Source organism: Eufriesea mexicana, unplaced genomic scaffold (assembly GCF_001483705.2).
Source record: "Eufriesea mexicana isolate 0111107269 unplaced genomic scaffold, ASM148370v2 scaffold492, whole genome shotgun sequence".
NCBI lineage: Eukaryota > Metazoa > Arthropoda > Insecta > Hymenoptera > Apidae > Eufriesea > Eufriesea mexicana.
The window spans coordinates 708861-730521 of NW_016908641.1; the positions used below are offsets into that span (position 1 = coordinate 708861).

Consider the following 21661-nt stretch of genomic DNA (forward strand, 5'->3'; position numbering starts at 1 on the left):
AGCAGCTCCGCGGCCGTTCCCCTCTTCCGTAACCACCCACCGCATCGCCCCTTTCCCTCTGGGACCCAGCCTCCGCCAACCCTCTCCGATCCACCCTTTCCCGCCCTGTCCCCGATCCGAAGCGCGGTTCCGACACGCAGACACGCACATTCCGATCTAATTCAATTTCCAATCAACAGCCAATCAATTGATTCGAATTCGGTATACAGAGCGGTCGGCTGGCTGCCGTTGCGGCCTCTGCATGCCTATGAGGCTGCCAGCCTTCTCCACCCCCCTCTCTCTCTCTCTCTGCTCCTCGCCGCTCTCCGTTTCTCGCTTTCAGGCCACGCGTGGACACTCCGACTGAGCAATTAGCTTTTTACCTGTCCTCCTACCGTCACGCGCACTCTGACCGCGTCGCGATGATCCACTGACAGGCGAGATCGAGCAATCTTTCCAGAGAGATCTTCCAGCGATGCGCTCGAGGGGAACGAGTTGCAGGTGAACGTTGCTACCGCGAGGAATACAAGTATTCGCGTTTGGATACGATTTTCGGTGTACAGCGCGTTAGAGAAGAGATGGCACAGCGTGTTTTCATTCTCGCTCGAATACAAGCAGTGACCGCCATTGACCGAAAACGGAGACGAAGATGATTGGCTGGCCGTAGCGAGATCGAGTGAGCTAGGATATGGCAGTATTTGCATTAGTTTTCTGCTTCGTAATAACTTCCAAGACTATGCCTATATCATCTTCGTCACTTTTCGCTCAATAGCAATCACTACCTGTAATCGAGGGAGTGTGAAACGGAAGTTAGTCAGCCGTGAGGATGCAAACACTCTGTACCATCTCTTCTCGAACGCGCTGTACCTCCTCTTCGTCCTCCGTTTGATAAATTCGATGACTTGCCAATTCTTGACAGGAAGCCTGACAATGCGCTCTAAACTGGCAATATTCGAAACACTTCGCGAGATGTCGCCTATGAAACTTGCCATTTCATCACTGTCTAAAACCCGGACTTAATTCCAAGTCCTCCGAACCGATTTCTGCTCTGTCAAAGCTCCTTCGAGCTTCCAATTTGAATTCTTTAGTCGTGTCAAAGCGAAAAGGTGAATCGCGCATGTAGCGGTATTACAACGATATTTCGTGGAATTAATTAGAGATTAATCAGGATCAATTAACGCCGGGAATTTTTCAGCGTTTCCTCGCAAATGAACCCTTGGAGCGATAAACAATGCTATACCGCGAGTGCTGGCAAGTAGTAACAGTAAACGGAGAAACCGACGGACGAACGTTCGCAGAAACGCGCGCCATCGGTCACCGTCGCTTTTTCCCGCCGCCGGCGTAGTATTTTAATTGCCGCGCGCGGCGGCAGGCGCGGGCTTTTTGAAACAGAGGCCGCCACCGGTCGGCGGGAGAAAAAGCGGCGCGGCGTTCGAACGCGATCGAGCCGAATAAAGGCACGGCAGAGGCCACTCGAAATAGCTCGTATCGACTTGGCAGACGGCTAACGAGCTTCCGCGCCGCGAAAGCCTTCCGCGATTAACCTCGCGGACCTGACGCACGCGTCGAATCTGTATACGTCTCTCGTTTACGATCTTAAGCTGCTCCGAAGTTCGTTATCCGTGCACGCGCGCGGAATTCGAATCGCACCAAGCCGTTCCCGACAGTTTTTAGCGCGTCTAGGCTGCGGTTTTTATCGGTGCTTCCTTGGTTCCAATTGGTTTTCGCGCGGTTTGCTTGGGCGAGGTCAAGGGAAACCGTGGCTGTGTCCGACCAAGCTATTTCATCACACAAGCTTTCCATCCGAGTGATCCAAGAATTTATACAAATCCGCGCGAAAGTGGCGCTGGAAAGGGATTATTCGCGTTCATCTAAATCGTTAAAAACCAGCGAGGAATGCGACCCTGAGGAATCGATCTTCCCTTCACTCTTCGAGGCTCACGATTTTAACACTAGATTTACGGAATCCGTAAATTTGACGGAAGGGTTGCTCCAATTATACCATGGTAACAGATTTAGTTAACTTATATTAACCCTTTGCACTCCGAATTATTTTTCAATTTCGTTGCCAATAACTCCCTACTATTTTAAGTATTTTCTTTGAAATTTACTTTATAAGACCGGTTCTCTTTTACTGCTACTTATTTCGAAGAATTTTGTTTACTGTTTATATTAAATATAGTTCTCAAACATTGTTGTGATTTATATTTCGAATTGAAGTAATTCAAATAGTTACTTATCTTCTATTTTCTTGTTCAGTAAATAAGGAATCGAAGAACGTCGATACGAGTTCCTGTGATGAAAACTGATGTCGAGTCACACTCGACAAAGGAGTGCAAAGGGTTAAGACTGTTAATATAATATATAATTGTTTTTAAATTAAACGTGGTTTCCTTAACCTGTCAATTTGACAGGTGTCCTTAGAAATAGGTACACAGGTCCGTAAACCTAGCGTTAAAGAAAATAAAATATGAGATATATAGTCTCATGGTGCAATTAATGTTTCGAACACGAGTTATCGAGGCGCGTCTCTTTTCGAAAACAAAGTGGCGCTTCTTTGCAGACGGTACAGGAAGTGCCAACTGTTTCGTCGATTTTTCGAGATGGATTAAAATATATCCCACCATGCGTAAGAAGTTAAACAAAAGGCGAGACGGTCTTTAACCCGCCTAACCACCCCGAGGAATTAACCGAACACAGACCTATCGAGAACTCTTTTTCACTGCGCGAAGACTGTCACTCGATCGAGAAAAAGTATTTAGATACTCCCAGTGATCCGAAACCTCGAGAACCACGTTCGCAAACTCGTAGCTCACGCGTAACACGCGATGCACGTAGCTTATCCTGACGCGGAAAGCTTCGAGATCTTCCAACAAATCTCTACGACTCGGACGAAATCCCGCGAAACCTGCGAAATATCGAGCCTAACCTAGCCTAACCTAATCCCTAACGCGTTAGCTGCCACGTCAGTCACCGGTGACTGACAGTATAAAATGCGATAAGAAACTAAAAAATTACATTGTTTCCATAAATTTTAAGCCATTTCAGGATTGTATCATTAACGTACTCAAATATTACTTGTCAAAAAGTTGAATGGATTTTATGGAAAAAGTTTAAACAAGAAAACGGTTGTTCTTTACATGTGTCACAAAGTGTGGCAACTTGCTTTGTCATTCTTCTGGCCATTTCTCTTCCAAGTCGTACCATATTTATGTTTTGTTTAACATTTTAACCCTTTGCGCTCGAACGGTGCCCCTCAGGCACCATTCGGACCAATGCGGTAATTCGAGCGATAACAGTATTTATTAGGTTTGGTCTGAGAAATATTGCTTCACGGGTCTATTCCTAGCACTATCTGTATAATCTTATGAGGTGTGGAGTGAGACGATGCACTTCAGAATGGTTATTATTTAGAATATTTCTTTCAAACTTACTGTTACGCGGTGCATATGGAATATCCTGCCTTGGCATACCTAATGGAGCCACGAGGTCGGTATTTCTAAGGTTTATCATACGATGGTATAGACAGACTATTTTAGAGTTGGACTTTAGGTATATTGCGAAGGAATGAATGAAATTTTTTTTCAAATCTCAATTTCGTCCACGCTCAATAACCAAAAGACGTGCTATAAACGTCGGTAATTCCGAGTGTTATTTCAAATAAAGTTAATACATAATAAAATAATAAAATAATGTTAAAATATACAAGTTTTATTGCGTCTCAAATCATTTTAAGTTTACTGTAAAGAACTCATGAAATAATCGGAAACGGCTAACTGCGCTCTAGTTGCTGGTTCGCCTGTCCGAGAAGGGCTTCGAGCGCAAAGGGTCAACCATGTTACATATGGTTAGCGTTTTGGCGGGTCAGTTGCACGCGCGTCCCCCGTCTATTGGTTCAGGTAATAAGTATTGCTGCCCACAGTCCTTACCTCTGGACCAGGAATCGTAGAGAACTGAATGAGGATAAACGCAGCCCATTTCTTACATTTTTGTAACACTTTGTCGTCGCCTAAACAGCTCCCAGGCACGACGCTTGGCATTGTTATACCACGGACTTACAAGCAGCGCGCCTGCTGCTGGTCTGACCGGGATTCCCTCATAAATGCGCGTGGCAGCTAACGAGTTAACCCCCTAAACCGAATCTCGTCTCATCGAGGAAACTTGGCCGATCTCGACGAGTAAACAAACCTCGACGACGCGTAGAACCACGACCTACGAAGACCTCTCTCTCTCTCTCTCTCTCTCTCTGGTTGACCGCGTTGAAAATGCCAGACGACAGAGGCGTCGCGCGGAGATGGCGGACTTTTCTCACGGAATCCACGGATCGTCCGGAGGCGGATCACGAAGCGGAAAGTGCGAACGATCGCTAATGAGCGGAATATCGAAACGCGAGACGCCACCGTCGTGGAATTACGCAATAACGCAATCGGCGGTGCGGCGTGTCGCGCACGATCCGCAATAGCGTGGCAGCGGCCCGATCGAGGCCTGTTTACGAATGCGTAATACACGCGGTGCATTCCATTCGGATTCGCGCGCCACGCCGCCGCTGCACACTCGCTCATTCCGCCGCGCTTTCCGTTCTGCGTCGTGCATGCGAAATATTCGCCGGCGACGAGCTGCACCCGCCGACCAACGCGGCTAATCGATTCCTGCACGGGTTAACGTCGATTCGGCCCCGTCTCGTCGAGTCGTGCGAACGCGTCGCTGCGATTCCGATCGTTTCGTTTCCGCGTTATTTTATTTCTCCACTCCCGGCCCCTTTTTTCCACGCTTTCCACGTCGCTTTTAAGCCGATCGACCGTTCGATCGGGTTCCTTTGCGGGCAGCGGGAAATTAAAGCTAAAGTATTTTCACCTAGGATAAGATAGGACGCGACAGAAAATTTGGGGTGTAATTCCGATTCGAAAAGAAATCTCGCGCTGACTGATCGGTACCCGAAGTCGATTTAATAGTCATCGTCGAATTCGTGTATGACATTCGAATTTCCAAACGCGGATTCCAAGCTGCTCCATATCGACTACCTCGCTCACGTTCTAAATCACGAGACACCGAAATCCATTCAACCCCCGTAAAAAGGGGAAAAAATAAAGGAAACAAGGGAGAGGGAGTACGCGTCACCAAGCTCCCATTTCGACAGCTAATCCCCGAAACGGGTGCTTCTGGAACCCCACACAGTGTGCACACGGCTTACCTCGGCGAGTCGCGTCAACCCTTTCTCCCCGAAAGCTCGCACATTCCGGCGCGTGGAACGCCGTCGAGGACCTGGCACCGCGGCTTCGACGGTGCCCCGTCGGCCGAACCCCGAGGACCGGTTACCGAACACGGCACGCGAAAACACGTAAAACAAGAAGGATCGGGCCCCGGGTGTCGGCGGCTAGACAGCCTCGCGCCTGCTGCATAATGCAGCACAGCGACGAGTTCACCCGGCAAATGTTGGACGCTAATACATCTTGATGATAGATAGGGAGCATGTGTTTGGTCTTCGCAATGAGGTTGGTAGGGACGTTAGGGATATTACGAGGGCGAGGGGTGCCCTGGGCCGTGCGGTGCGCCGGAGGGAAAAAGTTGCACGGGTCGCGGCAGAGAGAGAAAGAGAGAGAAAGAGTGAGGAAGACGGGGAGGGAAAGGGGTGAACGGGAAAAAGACGACCGGGAAGAGTCGAGGATCGACAGGGGTAGTCGAGGATCGAAGAAAGTGAGGCGAAAATGAGAGGAAGAGCCCCACCTGCTGGCGGAGCTTCCTGGAAAACGAGCGAGTCGAGGAGAGCGAGAGAGAGAGAGAGAGAGAGGGATACACACGCGCGCGAAGATAGGAAGAAGACAGAGACACTCAGAGGCAGAGAGAAAGTTGGAGAAATAGAGAGGGATACGCGGACGCAAACGCGAAAAGAGAGAAAAATAGAGAAGGGAGATAGAAAGAGAGCGGAGAAAGGACTAGGATGGAAAGCGAGAAAGAGACAGAGTAGGAGGATGGAAGGAAAGCGAGGGAAACGAAGAGGGGAATAGGAAGGAGGAGACCAGGGTGTTCCAGAGGTTTCCAGAGAGGGGTCGACGGAGGGTAGAGGCAGACCGGGGATGACTCTCGGGGGGTGGAACTCAGAGGGTTGGCCAGGTTCGCCGGCGTTCGCTGTGGCGAGTTGCGATGCCGAGCACGTCGCCGTCAGACGAGCGTACGTGCGACACGACTACGCTTTTACGCCACTCTCTGCCTCTATCCTTGCCTCTTCTCTCCTCTCTCCCGCTCTTTATACTCCTCTTCCTCCGCGACCGCCCCGCCGACGCTGTTCCAGGCTTCGCCGTGCCCTACGCCATCCCCCTTTCCTTCGTTTCTTACTTCTATTTCGCCTACTTTCATCTCGGCCCTCCCCGAACCGGCTCACCAACTTCTCCGCGATGTTTTTAATAATGCCGCAGCTTGTTCCGCTCCGACGAACGCTCTTGGCTATCTCGACAATCGAATGTCGCTTAACGATGGCGTGTTCGGATTGGAGATTCGCGTGGATGTATATATACGTATATTTTGATAGCCACGGAAGAGATTGGTATTATTTGTTGGGTAACGAATCGTTTCGATCGCGTATAGTTTGGTAGATTTTTACGGAGTCGTGATTCATCGCGAGTTTCGACGGTATACTTTTACCGTGGCAGTGAAAATCGAGGAGAAATAGAGAGGCGTTCGGTGCTCTAACGCTCAGCTATCAGAAATATTACCAACGAGGCGAGTGTGAAGGCTCCGTTACCGACCAAAGGCAGGTTATCGACGCTCGTAATTTTATACTGGACACGAACCGGAAAGAAGAACGCGACTGGAATATCGATCTCGCGTTACTGAAAAATGCGATTATGGGATTATTACAGAGTTCGTCGAACTGTTCGGTAATTCGATTTAAGATGGAAATTTATGAATCTTTAGTCGATACAGATAACACGATGAACTCGTTGCAGAAATATCTCGGCAGATGGGACTGTAATTATGTCAAAGCGAATGTGATACCGACGGAGTGGTAAAAATGCAAAACTCTCACCGTGATTCGATTAATTCGCTCGTCCAACACGTGAGGCTGCTCAAGGGTGATCTCGTATGAGAAGAGTCTGTCGTGTGCCGCTTTGAATTCCGTGCGAAGAGAAGTTAATTCCCGGTGAAGCGCAGTGGCCATTTGCGTTTCTTCTACTCTAGTCGTTAAAGACTCCCATTTCTCCAACATACCTGAAACAAGAGAACGTCGACAACGATGTCAGTTAAAGAAAATAAACGCGGTGAACGTATATCCGTAATTATCTACGCCGGGTTGTATATCACACCGAGAAGCCCATTGGCGAAAAATATTCTATATCTTTTTCTAACCTTTCAGCTCTTCGAGAAATTTCGAATCGGGAAACGGGATAAAGCGTTGCAGGAAAAAGTGATGGAGAAATTTTTAAACGCGGGGAAAATGCGAGAAATAAATTTGAGAAAAGAGAAAAGGAAAAAAGAAGAGAGATACGCAGTGATGTAAAATAAAGAGGTTAGAGCATTTCGCAATTATATACGTGCTATTGCGTCATTCTTTTTCGCGAGTAACGGTCAGTTGGAAATGGAAATGTTCGACGTAATTACGCACAATAGCTTGCTTTCGCCCGACGGTGCTGATATTACTATTATTTACGTTACTCGCGACGTCTCGTTCCCACCAGACGACGTTGAGGTTATGTCAGTGAAAATAAGCTAGATATTTAAGGCCAAGCGGCTTATACGTGCATGCATGCATGCATGCATGCATATGCAGCTCGCATGGCTTCTATGACCTGCTTCTTTCGTACTTTCCTTCGATACTTTCTTCCACGAGACAACGATGCGCCCTTAAAAATATGTACACGGTCGGTCCCGATCCGCGATTCGACCGGTTGATATCGTTTTGAACCGAGCCTGCTCCGATTTAAGAGCTTTCACTTTTGTCACACTCGCGAATTTCCGACTCGAGTTTAAATTCGATTTTTAAAAAATTAAGCATCGTCGGTTCGAATTTTACATTAAAATATTCCAACTGACAAACTGAAAGCTTGAAACCAAATTTTACGATTATTTATTCCTTTCTTTTTTTATATTTAGAAACTAACGTGTAATTTATCAGAGGTTTCTATTACGTTTCAGTGAAACGACGCAGGATAAAATGAGAAAAGCAGACTTCGTTAACGCCTATGCTCGATTTCAGTTCAACGGTCAGTAGAAATCTGTTCATTTTCTCCGGTAAGAACGATTGAAAAGTCGCAAAAATGTCACGGTATTTATATGCTTTCCCCGAGATACCAGTTATTACGATATTTTCCACTCTCTACGAGTCCGGAATGTTTTCCAATTTAACACGTCTCGAATGATCTCAAATTAAATAACAGTTAATACCGACGATTATCGATCCAATTATGTACTTTCTTCCAAACAATTTGCGAGTTCGGATCGCGTATGGTTAATCCGAGTTAAACCACGGGAAGTGAAATGGATGGATAGCCTCGATTTTTCTCTTCCTTTTTTCCCTCTTTTTACTTGCGCTATGAAACGTTTTACGAGGTAGTAATTAGCGATATGCGCGTTGCTGTGAATACTAACCGGTATAATTATATATTTCTATGATATATATGACTCGAGAAATTAAATAGAAATCGCTACGACTAGATACTAAGTAATAAACGTTTATAAGTGCAATCGATATTTCTTAGGATATTTGCATGTAATTAATAGTCTCGATATAAATATCTTGCTCGGATAAACAGCCGCATAACGTACAACGTTCTTTAATTTAACGCTAAATCTACCGCGATCGATCAAACGACCTCACAGAGATCCTTGATAAGAAAATGTGAAAACATCGAGGAATTAATACGAGAAGGAAAATCGCGCAAACGGGTAATCGAAGGGGCAAAATTGAACATGGAATCTTGAATTGAAATTTGGAAATGCTCGTTTAAGTCGTATTAAGTTTCGCGCTAATATTGCATCTTCGAATTTGAATTTGAGCTTCCTATTTTCTGAATGATTTTATAAGTGAGCAAGCGATTTTTCAATCAGAGCTCGGTGCTCCGAAATGTCATTAAAAAATTCGATTCCTTCGTCATCCCGATTATCCAGTTAGACGATTAAATTTCAATCGAACGTAAGACGAAATTCAAATGGGTAAAGAAACTGACGCGTTTCCATAATTCCACGAAACGCGGTTACCGGGTTAGCGTGGAATAAATAAATTCGATTTAAATATCAACTCGTTTCTTGTAACGAATTTCGAAAAGAACGGACACCCATCGCGTACTATAAACCTACATTCCTACGCAGTCATCTTCCAAAAATACGCCGTTTCCGATCAAAGTCGCTCAGAACTCCATCGACAACAGAGCTAGGAAGAACTCGATCAGCAATGGAATTAGAGAAGACTCGATCAATAACAGACGTGAGCAAAACTTGGTCATCGACAGAACTAAAAAGAACTCGATCAACAACAGAATTAGAGAAGAACTTGATTGTCAGCAGAACTAGAAAGGACTCGACCAACAACGGAATTAGAGAAGAACTTGATCGTCAACAGAACTAGAAAGGACTCAATCGATAGAACTAGGGGAAACTCGATCAAACGAAGAATCAGACAGAACTCCGGATCAACAACAGAACTAGACAGGACTAGACAGAACTAAAAAGGACTCGATCAACGACAGAATTAGATAGAACTTGGTCATCGACAGACCTAGAAAAGACTCGATCAACGACAGAACTAGAATAAGCTCCATCAACCGCAGAATCAGACAGAACTCAGGATCACCAACAGAACTAGTGGAAACTACACAGACCTCGACAAAACTCGATGAACCGGGGACTCGCACAGAACTCGATCAATAATACAACTGAACGGAATTGCACAGAACTGGACAAAGCAGAAAATCACTTCACTTCAACGAGGTCAGAATGATTATATCCATGAAGATCAAGGTCCCGAAGATCATCGCACAGAGTCGCGTCGTGGGTCTACAACCTCGCGAAACTCGAAGGAACGAGAGACCAGGAAAATAGCGATTATTCCGAAAATTCGAAACTCCATGGCCCGAACACCTTGTTTCCCCTGTTAACTGTAATATCGAAAGCTCGGCTGTTCGTTTAAACGTAAACGAAGCTTCGATCAAGCGAACAAGTACACGATTTCTTAATTACCGATGGCGAATCAATTTTCGATGTCCGAACACGCGACCTATCATCGGGGTCACGCTCGATTACACCGTGATCCCGCTTTCGTTCAATTAACTGCCCCGTTGTCCGCCAAGTGTCTTCGTACATGGGAAATAAATTATTCGGTGAAAGCCGATCGAATTCTCCTCTCCGCGCTACACGGCAACCGTGAACCGAGGCACCCGGGTAATTACTGTCTCGTAAATAGAAACAAGACTCGGAAGAAAGTGAATAGCAGAGGGGAAAGGGTGTTCTCGGACGATCCGAGTAGCAAGCTCGATCGACGATGATCGATGGCTCAACGACGACTAACGATCGTTGCCGTGTATCTTTCATGGATCACGCCGCGTGCGATTACAGGTGTTTCTAGTAATGAGGCTTTTTCATCATCGGCGTTCTTCTTTCGAAATAAAAACGACAGTCATAGGAAGATCCTGTCCTGTCCGTGGAGTGACGGATATGAAAGTGGACGATTTTTCCGAAGATCGATCACCGATCCGTTGGAAGGACGCGAAAATTAATGGCACGAGCGATTCGCGTGACTACTAACTCTCTCGGAATGATGCAGAATTTTCGAATTTTCTTTTTCCTTTCTGCTGATGAATTTCATAATCTCTCTCTCTCTCTCTCTCTCTCTCTCTCTCTCTGTTCGTTTCAATCCTTTGCTCTCGACGATTTCTTAGCTAGCGAAGAGTAGAAATTCGAAGATTCTTTGATATAAAGCTTGGGATATCTTTTTGAGCGGTAAATAAGAGTATAATAATTAACACGTCGAATTATTTGATTACATTATCTTAAATTTGATATATCAATTAATATCGATCTCCAGAAATTCGTGTTCGTAAACAAATTCGTATACAGGGTGTCGCAGTATTTTCTTTAGTATATTTCGCAAGTAAAAGGAATACGAAGAGATTCACAGAAACGTGCACTTGAATTCGGGAAAATTAATTAAATTCGATCAAGGAAAACTCCTTCTTCCAAATTTCTCGTATGGACTCTTCGACCGAACGATTCGTGTTCGTAAACAAATTCGTATACAGGGTGTGCTAGCTTTTTCATCGGCATACTCCACGAGTAAAAGAAACAAGAAGTAATTGACAGAAACGTAGGTTCGAATTGGGGAAAACGAATGAAATTCGATGAAGAAAGATTGCTCTATTCGAATTCCTTGCACTCCTGGAACAAAGTCTGCGTAAACAAATTCGTAACCGTCGGTGAAAAGCAATGTCCGCTAACCTTGCTGGAACAGATTAGATAGACGCCACACGTTTTCGCGCGAATTACACTTCGAATTCCAAGGATGTTCGCTGGTGGGTGCGCGTAGACGCGCGCCGAAGAAAAATCTGGGACAACCTGTACACGATTTCTAAATCGCGCAGAATTTCAGAGATCCCGGTATCACGGTGGAAAAAAGAAATTGATCGACCCGAATGTAAAAAGAACACCGGAGAGGCGAAAACACGCTTGGCGGAAGAGGGAGCCGATTCGCCGGCAACGATCCAAGGGGAGCGTTCGATTCGCATGATCATTTGCGAGCATGACGATCGCAATAAAAATAGCTCGAAGGTCTTCCTTGCGTTTTTCGATCTACATTCGAGCCATTGTGTCCAACGCGCACGGTCCGAGCGACGCGCGAGCTGTAATCGCGATTTCTAGGCTGCGAAGGAAAACCTCGCGCCGGCTTTTTCACGGTTTTCTCTGGGAAAAAACGGCTTTCACTTTGTCACGGCTGGATTATAGAAGAATCCAGCGCGCCGTGGTTATCAAGTGAAATCTCGAAATCCGCGTCGGCGTAAAAACGGGTTCGGGCTTGGCTATCCCGCTGGAAAGGACGCAAAGAACCATCGGGACTTTTTCCACCTCGTCTTTTACGAAACGTTTCGAATTATCCCGCGAATTTACACGCGTCTGGTACGCGTCCACGCGAGAAGGATTTCGTCACCGTGGCGCCTTGCCGCGTGATTTACGGAACGACCAACGAGTCGGAGGTCTTGCCCGCTCGAATTCGACATTCGTTCACGGAGAGGTGGTACTTAGCCCATTCACTGTCAACTACGCGGTATATCTCGTAGTTAGCGCGTGCACCAAGGCTGCCGACTACCGAGACACGTCGTTTAGGCTACGAGTTTAGATTGCTCGCAATTGCTCACGGATTAAGTCTATAGGAGTCAGGAATCGTTAGAAAGGTTGACCGATTTTTTCCTTTCCAAATTACTGTACATACCGCTATTTTAGCACTGTATCCGCGACCAAATATTGTTAGACTTTTTGGGAATTTCTTTGAAATAAGATCTTGGCACTCGGGTAAGACGCTGTGAATTAACCCTGACAGTGAATGGGTTAATTAGAGCTACAAAATGGATAGAAATAATCCCGATTGCGAGTTTAGATAGCTAGCAAATTGGTCACGGATTAAGTCTATAGGAATCAGGAATCATTAGAAAGGATGACCGATTTTTTCACTTTCAAATTACTGTATGTAATAATACCGCTATTTTAGCGCTGCATCCGCGACCAAATATTGTTAGACTTTTTGGGAATTTCTTTGAAATAAAATCTTGGCACTCGGGTAAGACGCTGTGAATTAATCCTGACAGTGAATGGGTTAATTAGAGTTACAAAATGGATAGAAATAATCCCGGTTGCGAGTTTAGATAGCTAGCAAATTGGTCACGGATTAAGTCTATAGGAGACAGGAATCATTAGAAAGGATGACCGATCTTTTCCTTTCCAAATTACTGTACACATAGGAGACAGGAATCATTAGAAAGGATGACCGATCTTTTCCTTTCCAAATTACTGTACATACCGCTATTTTAGCGCTGTATCCGCGACCAAATATTGTTAGACTTTTTGGGAATTTCTTTGAAATAAGATCTTGGCACTCGGGTAAGACGCTGTGAATTAACCCTGACAGTGAATGGGTTAATTAGAGCTACAAAATGGATAGAAATAATCCCGGTTTCAGATGTTTCTTCGTAGAGCTTGTCGGAAGCACGTTGCTGTCTTTGTTGAAATTAATATTGACATTCGTCAAACAGGATAATAAAATCTCGACACTCGTAAGACGCTGTAAATTAGCCCTGACAGCGAATGGGTTAATTAGGGCTACAGAACCAATAAAAATAATCCCGGTTTTGGATGCTTCTTCGTCGAACTTGTCTAAAGCACGTTCCTACCTTTCGTCAAATTAATATTGACATTTATCAAAGAGGAAGGGAAGTTATATACACTCGTCTACTCGATTTCCGAGCATTTTGTAAGAGAATACACGTGCACGTATGGTTTTAAAGCATCGTTATTTCATTAAATCGCCGTTATTTTTGATCAAATTTCACAAAAATATTTATTCACGTGTCTAATACTTAAAGGGGTGATATTTTGTAAAACATTCTCCCGTTTCGTTCGAGCTTTCTTTGCGTCTTCTTCCAAACGCTATGCACTCGTTCGTCAACTCCGAGCACTCTTAGTATCCTTTCACGATTGTACCTATATTTCGTTACTTTCTCGCAGTGGGTTCAACATACTTATAGTACTACGACCAATGGTAACGAGAAAAATGCAGAGAAATTTTTACCGAACGCGATACAAATGTCTTGCTAGATAATGTAATTAGCAAAAATAAGGGATACCGAAATTCGAGATTAACAGATAATCTGCCAATTTTTCTCGAATACAGCTGTGAAGAGAAACGCGATAGACAGACGGAGGAACAGTTTAGGTAACCGCAACCATAACCGCGTATACCCAGCCTGTTGGTCGGAAAGATGACTAGATGACCGTTGTTGGGTCACCGCAACTTTCTAGGTCAAGTTACTGACGCAATCCTCGAAAACGCTTCGTTTACATGTTTACCCCTACCTAACAATCCCACATGATGGTACCCGAAAATTAAACGACCCGCCTAAGTCAAACTGTCGTAATCGCTTCTGACCCAACGCACGTTGCTTTCATCTCGTCACCGAGCCATCGATCATCCTGCGATCATCCTTGACCATCCCATCCTGCCGTCTCCCTAGATCCTCTGACCTCGACCACTCTATTTCGTGTCGAGAGTAAAACCTCCTCTTCGTCCTTTCGATTTTCAGGCCTTTTTTCACGATTTTTTTGCCATACGCGTCGGAAGACCGTCTCGTTAGAGAATCTCGCGTGACGAGTGATCGACAGGATCCGTGTATCCTGTGGCGCGTGTGTGATTAGCGCGACACGGTCGCTGACAGATGGCGGAGAGGCAGGAAGACCGCGGGGACGCCTCGGACGGGAAAACATGGTGGATGGAAAGCAATGAGTTTCACACTGACCTACAGGAAACGACGGGTAATGCGCGGAATAATTGTGGCCGGCGTGGCAACGCGGATCGTGTATTACACGTAATATACGTGCCGCGTTATCACGCTCGAACGATCGCGCTCAGTAGAGCAGAAATCGGTAGGCGAGCGGACGCCTCTTCTCGCGATCGCCTTTGACAAAGTGGAACGTCGAAATTCGAAGAATCATCGCGCGCACAGTCCAGGCGTCTGTAATTTTCTGGCCGTTAGGTGGAATCGGCCTCAGGGGAAAATCGGCCGATCGGCTCCGAGGGGAAGCGATTAATCTCGCGCGAGCCGAGGACTCGGCCGATTAGACCGGAACCGATTCGTTAATAAAGGCAAATGGAATCATCCTGATGAATGTTCTCCAAGTAAATCGAAATAAATCGAAATAAATCGAAATAAATCGAAATAAATCGAAGCGAATGGAAGTAGCTGAAGTCTCGACGAGAGAGAGAGAGAAAGAGAGAAAGATGTTGCAGACGATAAAAGCGGTCTTCGAGTACTTCTAATTTTTGCACAATGCTTTAACACGTTACACGCCGTAACACCGTGTTATTGGTGCCGTTATTACTATGTTTATTTATGATTGCGGATAGTTGTTATCGTTTTGTCGTTTATTTAGCCTGAATTTCAACACTCGGTAGCAATGCAGTTGATTCCCCAACTCTTCGAGGCACACGATTTCGGAGAAAATAAATACCCAGGTCTCAGAGAATTTTTCTTCGTATGAGAAATGGAGAAAAACATTCGATTCGATAATTTAACGGAAAATATTACTGAAAATGAAAAAAGAGAAAGAAAGAATAATGTTTCGATAAATCTTTTGTTACACAGTGAGACATCCCGTCATCCAACTAACGTTTTAACCGGAAGTCATCGATGGACGTCACTTGGCAGAGAGTACAGCAGCACCAGGAGGTGTCAATTTCCTTTCTCGTGCTGTAGAGAGCGCACATCGTCACCTTTTCGAAGTCAAGGAAAAGGTAGGACAATGTTTATCTCACCTAACCCCATAGATTTAAGTAGTACCTATATTTTTCCGGCTATTCTCCAAAGCATTAGAGTACTAGAGTTTCTTACCACTCTCGGGTGACATAAAAATAAGTATATAATAACCTTACGAAATGTGAAAATCTTGGGGGCGTACTTGCAACCTCGTTACAAAGATACTACCGTAAACGGTCCCAAGGGACGATGGTAGCACGCGTCGATACCGACGAAGCCCACTAACAGGATGATGCTCAATGAAACAGATATCCCTGGCAGCAACCGTTACCTTCAGCGCGCACAATAAACACTTAATTTTCTCGTTGCACGGACATAAACAACGGTGAAAACGATGGCCAATTCGTCTTGGCAGACTCCTACGAGCCAATGTTCTCGACGAGTAAGACGTAACCGACTCTCCTCTAGCCAGCGCGTAAATCACGCACTCTAACTGAATTGGCCTACACGACGATCATTCAATAAGAAACGATCGGGCCTATCCGTGGAAAACGGCTCGGCGTAGATCCCTAATCGGTGCGCCGGTTTCTCCGTCAGCCGAAACCGCGATTACCTAGTGGTCCGTGGACGCAAACGACCGGTTGATTTATAAGCTACGTTTTCATCGGAACAGTGCCGCGATACGTATTATTACTACTTTCTCCGTGCGTGTCCAACGATTTATCACGTTAGGGAAATAAAAGGCGAGAAAGGTGGTATATATCGCGTTCCGTATCGCGAGCACATACGTCTTAATGATTCATTAACGCCCTCTGCCACGAGCGATTTCGAAACTCGCATAATACCGAGCACACGTCTCAATCCCGCGCTTCGAAAGTAATTTATTCCTAGGCCGTTCCCATATTCTACATCCAGAGTATTCGTTTTATCTATCACGCGCCATTCGCGTGTCACTAGCCTCCTAATTGGCAGACAGTCCTTCATCTCGCGTCGCGATCGCGGCAAATTTCGGGTAAGTCGATAGGGTAAGAGGATCCGATCCTGCATTTTCGATCTCGTTCTCCGTTATGGCGGTCGCTGGTGGCCATCGAGCCTCGTTGGACACGCCAGCGATCTACGGTAGCTGACGGTAGCCGATAATCGGGCAAACACGTAACGCGTATCGTATTCGTCGCGTTACTCGACGTTGCAATTCGATTCGATATTTCCCTTCGATATTCGCTTTCGTAACAATACGTCCCGTCATCCACGCGACGAAAGCGTCGATAAAACTGTAGCGACCGTTACGGATCATGCGTTCCGGATGGAAATCGTTTGGCACTGTGCACCTAACCGTGTCCTTGTCGAAGGAAATTAGACCAAGAGCTATCACCGATTCTCCATTAGACCCGATTCGACTTCTAGAGAAGCTGAAAAATGTCAAGGACCGGTGAATCTAACGCGAACACTTTTCCACCGATGAAACGTGCTAATCTGACTTTTCGCTGGAAACTGCGACGAGCAGCGTGTGTCCCTGTTGAGGCAGAGTGCACGTTAACAACGCAATTAAGACTGGCACGAGGCCTCTCGGCGAGGAACATCCACGTACACACCCACGTGTGCGGGTCGGACAGCGCGTTATGAAAGCGACCACGTCGAAACAGGTCAGCGTTAACGCGAGAATGAATGCAAGCTCGTTAATCAACTACCTTCTAAAGTTTCTATCGGACTGGGATCTTGGACAACGGAGAAACGGTTGCCGGACGATTGTGTTCCCGGGCTTTCTACTTTAACTCCTCGCCGGGGCAGCCCCGTTGCCTCCGTGGCTTCGTTCCAATACAACATTCAACCTTGTCTTCGGCTTCTGTGCTCCTCCACCGGAGGCGAAAGAGCGGAACGGGCGGATTCCTGTTCGATACGTTTCAGGTGAAAACGCGAATGCGAACGGATGATCGAATCGCTGACGATTGCTGGCCGATAGCTGACCCATAGGTGACCGATAGACTTTGAGCTAGAAACCGATCGACTCGACCCATTTGGCATACCGTCCATTGCGTTTCGCTCTTGGCAATGACCTCTCTCGGATCACGCTTACCCGTATTTCGCTTACCCGCGTCTGCTGCAATCGCGGATCGCGCGCGCGTCATTCGCCGAGCAAAATAGACCTCGTTTCGTAACGATTATTTTTATAATCCGCCGAGCATCACGGCGGATAACGCGCGTCCGCGTGTCCAATTGGCAAGTTTTTTCCACCTGCCCGCCGAGACGAAAATTCAAGGCCGAAAACGAGTTTCACGAGGATAGAATTATGCCGGGAAGAAGCCTGCGGTAAAATTAACCGTGAATTCATGTTCCTGCGGCGCGAGTCGCGAGCAAAACAGCCAGTGGAAAATACAACGATCGATGGATCGATAAATAATATCCACGCCGTTTTTCATTCTCCCATTTCCTTGCACTCTCGTGAAACGGTCAATTTTATTCCCGCGTTTCGTTGAATATTATTACCGATTTCGAAGACTCCGAATTACCGAAATTGAAATGCGATCATCGCGCAGTGAAGTAACGTCAACAAACACACACGCGCGAACATAGAAACAATGATCGATAGATATTCGCAGAGCTCGCGTCATCTCGATCCAACATTCGTCACGAGCCGCTTCTGCGTATCGGCAAACGAGTATTTCAGCGTTATTAGGCGAAATTGTTGGCGAGATAGAGCCGAGTACGACGAGATCCGATGGATTTTGTCGAGGCGACGCGAGGAATACGGGCAATCGATTTGACAGGTAACGGAACGGCGATGGAGAAGAATAGCAGGTTATCTTCCGCGATGATGTCAGAGTTCCGATCGAACATCTCTACGACCAGACGCGGAGGAATATGTTTAAAGGAGAGAAGGAAAGTAGAACGGCGCTAAAACAAACGGTAGGAATTTGGATTAACGGTATGTCTAGGATTTGACAAGAACGAAGAGGTACACGGGAACGTGCGATAACTTTGTACGATGACTGACCGGAAATTTCAATAATCAGGTTAAACATGCCGCGATACCGATTCCCGGATCGAACTTTGCTATTTATTTGTTCGGTTGAGAGAGAAGGGAACTGTCCGTGCCTCGAAAGTTACTCCGCGAGTGCCTCCAAATTTGGAGTCCTTCGAGGCTGAGATCGCGAGGGAATAAATTATAGAATCCCTCTATGCATCCTCTATAGTCTATGAGGAAAAAATAGAACGCGAGATGGAGGATTTCACGGAACGACCGACTTCCGACTGACCTGATCGACGCGCAGATGATCCATACTCGGGTAGAACCCTGAGGAAGGTCTAACTTTCGGAATTAGAAAGTACCAGTTGCTTTGCTACGAATTATCGCGTGTTATATCACTCGGTAGTACTATTGGTCACTCGCGTGACTCGTTCAAGGCTACTCCAGGTTGGAACACATAGGAAAGCGTACGTACAGGCATCATTCGGCTGATCCTTCTCGATAATCCGCTGGTACGCGTAACAGGTATCCGGTGCATCATTGCTCGCGCCGTTCTCCTCGTTTGCAAACATCGCGAGTCACGATTTATTTTCCACGCGCCAATCGTTTAACCGTTTCCTAATTTCCCGTACTAATTGCACTTGGACTGCTCGGATGATCCTCGGTGTCCGCGATTTCACTTAAAAGCTCCGCGATCGTTGCCTGTCGGAGCAAAAGCTTTTAAAGTCGCGTCGGGTTAGTCGACTCGCGGCCTTCGATCCGATCTACCGATCTACAGCCTCTCTGTAAACCGGTACACTCTCGATCCTCTACACTGGGATCTTTATTTAAGGATAACTTCGGTCCATTGAGTGTCACCTCGTTTCACCAAACACGCGCGATTTTTAGATCCCCGATTTTACTTTTTATCCCAACTCTTTCGGACTCTGTCCAACTATCGTATAATTGTCAAAGCAATCGAGTCACCGTACCGTATTCGAGCTCTCGTGAACGACTCGAGATCGTCGTGGACGACAATGGAAACGATCTGGAAACGATCTGGAAACGTCAAGCGGCGCGTGGCGGATCAGCTGTTGAGCGGAAGGAAAGGCGAGCAGGCAGGCAAGCCACGAGGAGGAATCGCGGCGGCTGGCGGCAGGAAAAGCGAGCTACTGACCGGGTACACGCGGCGAGACCGCTGCGGACGATTCTTCGGCAACTCGAGCACGAGCACGGCCGAATACCGGTTCGTGCGGTTCCGTCCGCCACAGTGCTTCTTATAAGGTGAGATCCGAAGGTGTACCGATGCACTTCGCGGCCAGCACACTGCCATACGGCACACTGCCTACGCGAGTGCGCACCCACACGCGTTCGGATTACGGCTTCCAAACAATCGGCAGCGACCGGCCTAATCCTATTTCCCGAGACCAGTTTAATCCGCTGATAATCGCTTATCGCCTCGATGCAACAACACTCGGTCGCGCTCAACGTTTCTTCGATAGACGGTGAATCGCGCGGAATTGCATTCTTTCTGCCGATTTCCCGTTTCGGGGCTAACGCGCGCCGCGGAATCGGTGTGCCAAATGGAGTACGTACGACGTGGCTGAGTTTCGGCCAGAGTCGCGATGAACTCGGATGGCCGAAAGTAAACCGAAGGGGGGTTAAGCCCGATCGAGAAGGTAAACCCAGGTGAACTGCGTTTAATGCTGGAAACACCGATTCAGGCGTGCGTGTAAATATCGTACACGTAGATCGTAACGATGTAAACGCTGCATGTAATTACGTTCGCGCGTCGATAAATGTCCGCGTTGATTTTTCCATCAGTCACACCTACCGTAAGTGCCCCGGATATACGTATTAAAATTCGAAATGGAGCGAAGACGTCTTAAATTTCGAAATAATTTCTGCTCGGAATATCTCGCGTAAAATCAACTCTTAATTCTAATCCCACGTGTCTCGGATGTGTGCGCGCGTTCGCGGAGATACTGTATCATGGGAGATAAAGAACGCGGAAAAATTCGCGAATCGTTCTGTTATTTTTGAAGCTCCGTGAGTAGGTTACGTGCCTATAGGCGAAGGAAAAGTCTCGGGGCAATTATTTCGATTGCTTTGCTGCTTCCGCTATTAATCGTTCGGAGGCTCGATCATGCTCGAGACTCTGTAGCTTCGAAGCAATGGGTTTTCTCTGTCTCTGTGTGAAAATGCAATGCAACGGGAATGATTTACGAGCGAACGCGTTCCGATGAAGACGGTATCGGGGATTATGGAACCGGGGTATTTCTGACCGTGCTCGGTAAATCGAACGGAAGGGGGTCACCGGATTAAATATTCAAAGTGGCAATTAATTTTGAAGCGTTCGCGCTGAAATTCTTGCGCTATTTCAAACGGAAATCGTGCTAAGATCGCACGCGGTGCAATCCAAGTCTTACTACTTTCCCCGCTTAAGTGCTACTTGTTTTAGCAATTAAGAAAATTGGTTCCGCTACTACGCGGGATATGCTCTCAGAGGTTTCGTGCAGCAAGCAGATAAATGCTGTAAAGAATCGGATACTTATTCGTCCATTTAATAGCACTCGGTCATTCGGTATCCGATTTAACGAGGGGACCTTGCTACGTTTAAAACAGACACGTGTAATGGAAACGAGTGAACCAGAATCTGTAATTTTACTCGGAAGCGTGCATAAATAACTAGAATGGCGTTTGCATTCACCGTCTGAGTTTCGTGAGACGATAATTCGGCAAATTCGTAAGTTCGTAATTCGTAAATTCGAAAATTCGAAAATTCGAGAGCATATTTCTCGATCCATTTACCAGCAATGAATGGCACTGTGACGAGATTTCGCGTGTTCGCGTTAATCCTAATTCCAGTCACGACAATAGCACCGCGATAATTCGGAGAGAATCGTATGGCAAGCTAACAAAACAAGGGCAATAAAAATGTATTCTCCGTAGGTGATGAAAGAAACAAAAGAATAATTAGTAAAAAGCCACAACAAAGCAGTGTTTATTACATAATGATTACAATATGAACGGTATACAAAAGTTAACTAAAAATGAAAATACTCTAAAGGTTTCGTTACACTCGCAACGGTGTTGGTTGCGACGGGGCAAAAATTAATATGAAAGGTGTATTAATTAAAAATTAAATCGTATAAACGAGCGACGTTAGAAAAACCCAATATTCGTGTTATAAAAGGTAGATGTGTACAACTTGCTTGTCCTCCGACGATATTTCTTTCTCTGTCACGGCAATACTGGCAAACGTGATTATTTTCTCTTCTTCACTCTCTCT

General features: G+C 46.1%; 1 protein-coding gene across 3 annotated transcripts in view; it reads right to left on the minus strand.

Moving 5' to 3' along the window:
- The window catches only part of LOC108545687 (uncharacterized), a 159639-nt gene that overhangs the window by 26691 nt on the left and 111287 nt on the right, over positions 1–21661 (minus strand). For all 3 annotated transcript variants that reach the window (XR_001890099.1, XM_017897439.1, XM_017897438.1), the window contains exon 17: positions 7004–7185. Coding sequence is in view for 2 of the 3 variants with exons in the window: in XM_017897439.1 (XP_017752928.1) it covers positions 7004–7185 (182 nt within the window). In the remaining variant the exon portion in view is untranslated. The remainder of the gene's footprint in view (positions 1–7003; positions 7186–21661) is intronic.